The sequence below is a fragment of the Zingiber officinale genome, chromosome 10A (genome assembly GCF_018446385.1).
Source record: "Zingiber officinale cultivar Zhangliang chromosome 10A, Zo_v1.1, whole genome shotgun sequence".
NCBI lineage: Eukaryota > Viridiplantae > Streptophyta > Magnoliopsida > Zingiberales > Zingiberaceae > Zingiber > Zingiber officinale.
The window spans coordinates 1,527,694-1,534,536 of record NC_056004.1 but is presented as its reverse complement, the minus strand read 5'-3'; the positions used below and the strand labels follow the sequence as shown (position 1 = coordinate 1,534,536).

Genomic DNA, 6,843 nt, shown 5'->3' with positions numbered 1-6,843 from the left:
CGATCGGGACGATGCTGCTTCGCGCGATAAGCGCTGGATCGATCCGTGGATCGATCCAGGATGTGGATCGATCCGTGGATCGATCCAAAGCCTCCCCGATCGATTCGGAACATTCGAATCGATCGGGATCCGACCGTTGCGTCGGGTTTAAAGCCGCAGGCGAGCGTGGTCTTCGGCAGAACTTCACGATCTCTTCTCCGATTTACTCCAGCATTTCGCCAGCTCCTCCACAACACTCTCCAAGCTCGTGATCGCCAGTTCTTGAAGGTTCTTGGAAGCTTTCCAAGTCAAGAGGCGGATCAAAGCCAAGAAGAGAAGCTAGGGTTAGGGTTTGTACTCATTGTAAGGCTTGTAAGCTTGTATTTCTTGTATCCTTTCCCTCTCTTCTTGTATTGAGTCTTGTAGGGCTTCTCCGCCCTTGGTAGTTACCACAAAGGAGGTTTTATTTAGTGGAGGGTGTGTGCGTTGGTGTGGATCCTTGGATTAGTCACCTCTTGTGAGGTGGATACCAAGTAAAATCCTAGTGTTAGCGTTTTATGTTTGTTTCTGTATTTTCCGCTGCACATCCAAGAAGAAACAAGCTACGCCAAGCAACGAAGCGCACCGAGCGAACGCGACGAGCTATTCACCCCCCCTCTAGCTACTTTTGGTCCTAACAAAGTCAACTTCAAGGTTGACTTTAGAATATGCTCACAGCTGCTGGAAGCGCCTTCAATGCCTGATCATGGAAGGCGTCTTCAAGGATATCGAAGGTGCCCTCAAGGCCTCATGGAAGACACCCTTGAGGTTGTTGGAGGCGCCTTCAATAGCCATTAGGCTGTCGTTGGAAGAAGATAAAGCTTTATTTTTAGAGGATAAAGTTTATCGTCTTGGAGGCAACTTGGACCTCCTTAGAGGCGCCTCCAAGTGACTAAAAGTAATGGCTAGTTCATCCTAGGAGGCTATAAAAAGCCTTCTGATGCTAGGAATTAAACAATAACTAAACAACAATCTCTGTAATTCATTTCTAGTCTTTTTCTAAACTTTAAAAGAGTATAAGAGGCTTCTTCGCTTTTAACAAAGGAAATTTCTAGTGAAGTTTTCAACTCCTTGGATTAACAACCACCTAGTTGTAACCAAGTAAATACTATAGCCTCTTTTCTTTTTATATTATTGTTTATTTTAATTAATTATGCTTAACTAATCAAGTCCAATGATCTAGAAATGATTTATCTTTTTTTTTTTTAAGTAATTCACCCCTGTCTTGCCGGCTTGAAGCAGACCTACATTTTGTGTTCTTCAAGAAAATGTAAAAAAAACTCGAAAACCCAAGTCTTTCCTAGGTTTTCTATCACAGTAATTTGACGATCAAGAAAAATCCTAACTTTAAACCCTAAAATCCAAAGAAACAGAACCGTGGCTCTGATACTAATTGAAAGTACTTGAAATCCTATGCTGTATGAATTCTAATTCTTAGAACCAAACAAGAATTCTAATAGGAAAATACAAGTACATGAACATGATCTTGTTTCTATGAAACCATGGCATAACAAAGTAAAACATAAACTGTAAGGAAGAACCTGAATGCAGTGGAATTGACATTATTCTTCGTGTAGTGTTCGTCAATCTGGTAATATCCTACGGAAGGAGAAGGTTAATCTTCCAAGAAGCTTAGGGTTTGACAGCACCGAATCCTCTGTCTAATGGGAAATGAATAGTCGTCAAGAGATCATCCCTAAACCCTTGGGGACCAACCTTATATATAGGGGAATCCGATCTATTATCAGTCCATATATAATAATGGATCGAGTTAACGGATTCTACATGGCAAATCCACATCTGATAACCCTAAATCCAATGAATTTAAGTTGATTACATAAACGAGTTTGGTTCGTATTCATACGTACAACTTACAAATAAGTTCACCTAAAAGGAAATATCTAACAATCAAAACTAACCTTGTTATTACCATAGCTATTTGTTCTACTTTTATGTCTCTTATATTGGCCATGAAATTCTTGAGAAACTTGCTAGAGTTTAAATTGCAATCTCCACTCGTGAGTGCCTTTTGTTCAATTGGCCAACAGCATCTGAACAAGCATTGTTTATTAATAAGTATTACAGCATATATAGATAGATAGCTTTACAATCGAGATGATAACACTGAGAATCTCACAAACAAGTCAATTTCTCATGTTTATTTAATCAAAAGAATTGCTTCTCGAGTCCACAGCATCAGGTGAAGGAGGAGGGCCTCACCATTTCAGCTTTTCTGGGAAGTACTGAAACATCAATAGAACATTTAGGATCGTTCACAAATTCGCAGGAGGTAGATTTAAGAAGCTGAATGGAGATGCAAACCTTTTCAATGAGTGAAAGATAATATGGTTTCACCTTCTCCACATCTATTCTGACTTTGCTCTTGCTGTAAAGATCATATTTGCTGCAACAGAATGGATATTAGGGAATCATCTAATGGTGCAGAAACAAAAAAGTAAAGAACAAGAATTAAAATATCAATCAATATTCACAAATCTTACTTGAATACATGAAGCCACTTCATATTCTCTTTATCTTGCTCATTCATCAAGTACTGATATGCTCCATGCTTGTGCAGAGCTGAGGATAAAGGGAATCAGATTGATGAACCAAGTTATTGGATTACAATGATCAAAGTGTTGCCGAACTTACGGTAAAACGAATGGTATCTGATTATGAATAGGCCAGCTGAAGGCAAAGTAGTTTTGTTCTCCTTAGCCACCTGAGATCGACAAGTTAGTACATCTTTAGCCATTAATGGAAGACCTCAATCTAACACACAACTCATAAGATCATACCAGATACATGTAATCGTCATGCCCCCAAGACATTAGTACATTCTCAAGTCCACAACCCTCAGAATAAACTCCTAGCTTGGTGTTATACTTAGCATTGAGATAATCAGGGTTTCCCTTAAAATGCTGTAGGAAAGATCATGAACATCAGAACACATGGTGGATATATTCATTCAACTAGACATGGATCCAGCCATATCGAACGAAGTCGATACCTTGTGATGAACATTGCATTCATCAAAAGCACACCCCACAGGAAATGTGTCCCCTTGAAGAGGAATCATCATATTAGGAAACAAGTAGATTCATGTGTCTTCATGAGGAAGGAAAGTAAACAGAAAGGTCGACATTGCATACCGACGACAGCCCATTGCGGAAGCTGCCCAAATTTATGATGAAGAAGCACCTTTCCAAGATCTGAATCAAGTTAAGAGACCATGATAATCAGCTCATTAATTCAGAGGATTAGAATTCTTGATGCATTAAGAGGTTACCATGAATCAGGCCTGTCAAGTGAAGCCAATCCTCATCAGGATAATCTTTCCTAATCGCCTCAGCAGTCTGTAACAAGTGCTCAATCTGTGGTTCATCGAGATCAGGATCGCTCTCGTCGACAAATTCATTAAGCAGTTCAATGCACTCCCAGACGGTCATCGCCACCCTATCCAACTTTCCATAATCTTCTCTCATCCTTTTAACCTGAACACAAATACAGCTTCATAAGACTGAATACACCAAATTTTCAGAACCAAAGTCGTCGTGCCTAAACGTACAAAATCATAAGTTTGATGAACATGATTCATTCTGTAGAACTCTTCCACTGATTTCTGCCTCGCAGATTCAGCATCATAATCCCTGGAAACGATGCAAAAGCGAGAGTAGTCAGAATCAAAAACATAATTGGAAACGGAAAGCAGATCATGGCATTCATTACCTGAAAGTATGGCCGAAAGCATTTGTATCAGGCATCACAAATCCACCATCCAACAACAACTCCTTCGAATCGGAGGAAACGCCCTTGGTTTCCTCTGTCGCATCGACAACAGATCATCCAACATACAATACGTAATAGATTCAAATGGAAGACATTTTGATGCAATCTATCGACAAAAACAAAACGTACCAATCTGAGGCTGGTTGATGATGATAGTCATCTTTACAATAATTAATCCAACCAAACAGAGAAGACAGATGAAAGGAGGAATAATCGAAACAGATACAGGAAGGTATTATTTATAGATTGGTCGATGAAGAAAGCACCAAATACGGGAGGAAATTAGTTTCTTCCTCGTCTGTGGCTGGAACGGAGATGTCCATTAATAAAAGCCAAAATAGGCCATCGATGATGGGATGGGTCAGTGAATCTACTCAGCCATGGCGTGGGAATCTTATCGGATACGACGGCAAGATTTGGACATATGTGCATTGTTATTGTGTCAAAGTAATGACTTGGTGGTGCTGAGTCAAGGTGGCCAAAGTTTCCGCATTGTGTCAAATCTATTAATTTTGTTGACAGGTAAACAAACGAAGACGACGTCGATTATTTTTTAATAAAAATATATTATTTTTTCCCCCAACTTCTTTCTGATCGTGACGGTGCCAGATGCACCTCAGAGGCCTCTGTTTGGACTGTTCAAGAGACTTTAAACTGATGAATTGATTGAATCATGAGAAACAACGTTGTTGATACGGTTTTCAGAAAACGATTTTACTTGGGATTTTTTTTTTGTGTTGTTTTTATCGATTAAAACTGATTAATTTTATGCAGTTTTGTTGAACCATAAGTATCCCTTCGGTACTTTTGAGTTTTCATCTATTGATAGTAGAAATCTTAAATTCTTTTTTTATTGTTTTAGAATTGTAAGTCACATTTGAATTGATGATAAAATTTTAATTGTTCTACTCATTTTTAGTTGATATAAATTATATTGTTATGATTTTATATGAATTGTTCCTTTTAAATAAAATTTCTGGGCCTGTCTCTGTCGATCAACATAGTCTCTATATGACGTATACATAATTTTTGACTAATCGAGCTGAGCCAATCCGACTAAGTTTTTGATCTCCCGAATTGCCGACTCACTGACTTCTCGGCTTGCCGATTCATTGAGTTGCCGACCTCCAAATCTCCTGAGCTCTCAGCATACTGGGGTTACTAATATTAAAGGATACAACGGTTACAAATAATACTCTTTAATTATGTATTACTATGGTATTAAAGTGATATTAATGCGATCTTCTCGTCCTATATAAGTAGGAGGGAGGCTCTTTCATTGGGATTCTCTAACATGATCTATAGTATTTTACTTTTTACCTCTGTTATCAAAATACAATGGACTTAGGCATTAGAGCCGCTTCGCTGGCAACCATGATGAACTCTTTGATATTTGTTATTCATCATAAAAATCGTCACACTATAGGAAGGAATTTATAAAAATCGTTACACTATAGGAAGGAATTTAGAAGAATGTCTCAATGTCATCGTTCTTTATGCCGTGATAGATTTCTACCGTTGAATCATCATGCTGAGATTTTCAAAATGGAATAATTTGGCGTAGTCCATGGGAAACATGAGCAAAAGATGTCGAGCTACCACTTTCTCAGATCATTCAACCGAAGTATTGATGTCAGGGAGGATAACTATTATCTCGAGAATTGACGAAAAAGAAGAATAGAGGAGAAGGTAAGAGAAAAAAAATTATTGTTTTCTAAAAAAAACTTTATTAATAATTGAGGACTTATTCTTCATACAAACTAGACATGTGTTTATATAAAAAATACAAAAAAAATCATAATATATGGATCTCAATTTCAATCCTATAAAAAAAAAATCTTCACAGAAGTTAAATTAATAAAACATGCTGCTGGCTCAGATGATGCCTGAACGGTTGAATTTGAGATTGACATAGTCTTACTCTGAAACTAACAACTATGCTTCTAGGACCTGGCTCGCCGTCGTCTTCACGGATTGCGTTCGCTTAAGGACTTGCCAGCGGCGATCTGCTGTGCAGCCTTTTCTAACTCTGTGTTGTTCTTCCCGCTGATGTCGACCAACGTCACAACACTGTTTGCTTTCCAATGTCAATCTTTGAAGAAAAGTTCTTTGCCGGAAAATCTTAATCATCGCTTTCATAGAATTAGCAACTATTCTATGAGGAGTTTTGATTTTGAACGAGATCTTAAAAATTTGTTATTAATTTTGCTGGTCATTACTCTTTTACAAAATGACATCAAGGCCAAGAGATGATCTCCTCCCAAGCCCAATTGCTGCGAGATTAAATCAAGCAGATTGTGAGACAAGATCTATAAAAAAAATCTGGAGATTTTCTGGGAATATTTCTGGAGTCAAAGCAAAGGCTCGACAACTCGACAACTCGAAAGCAGATGCATGTTGTTGACCATGTTGTTTACAAGAAGAGTAACAAGAAGGCAGATGCATGGGATTTTGAAAACATGTTTCTTCTTGGGTAAATATCCGAGATGAGCTTCTGATCACCATCAATTATATTCATGGATGTATTTTGATCAAAGCAGAGTTCAGATAACAACATGTCGTTGGTTCTCTTCTGCTCACATCATCTCTGCTCCAACCACACACCTGTGTTTTTTTCTCATAAACTTGATTACAAGCATTATTTTTCTAACTACTCGTATTTGTTATGCTTCATGTCGGAGACAGGGATTTGAATTAAGATAAATTCATATTATCGATTTACTAATCCCCACAGTATTATTCTTACCCATTTATAATTGATAATTTTAAATGTTTATCTTGTCGAAGCGACTCTAGAAATTCTTGTTGGATATATGTGATGTACATGGAGAAGAGGTGGAAGAGAAATGATGTTCCATTGTGAATGAGATTTTAGTCACACATTGGAAGTTTTAAGACAATTTAGTTGGTTTATATTGATTCACATGTATTAATGATGTGAACAAATATATAGGGAGAGATTTTCTCACGCTGGGTGCACAGGGGTACAAATTCAGGGTCTGAATTGCACTATACCAAGTTGACTCGTGTGCGTGC

At 37.9% G+C, this 6,843-nt stretch overlaps 1 protein-coding gene across 1 annotated transcript; it reads right to left on the bottom strand.

Moving 5' to 3' along the window:
• Nucleotides 1–2,070: 2,070 nt before the first annotated feature.
• LOC122027952 (probable inositol oxygenase) lies at nucleotides 2,071–4,127 on the bottom strand. Its single transcript, XM_042586966.1, has 11 exons — nucleotides 3,937–4,127; nucleotides 3,748–3,841; nucleotides 3,587–3,668; nucleotides 3,308–3,512; nucleotides 3,171–3,230; nucleotides 3,029–3,081; nucleotides 2,817–2,939; nucleotides 2,671–2,740; nucleotides 2,520–2,598; nucleotides 2,341–2,422; nucleotides 2,071–2,261 (listed from the first exon to the last, which is right to left on the bottom strand). The coding sequence occupies exons 1-11, from the start codon at nucleotides 3,965–3,967 to the stop codon at nucleotides 2,235–2,237; spliced, it is 906 nt and encodes a 301-aa protein (XP_042442900.1). The 5' UTR covers nucleotides 3,968–4,127; the 3' UTR covers nucleotides 2,071–2,234.
• Nucleotides 4,128–6,843: the final 2,716 nt, after the last annotated feature.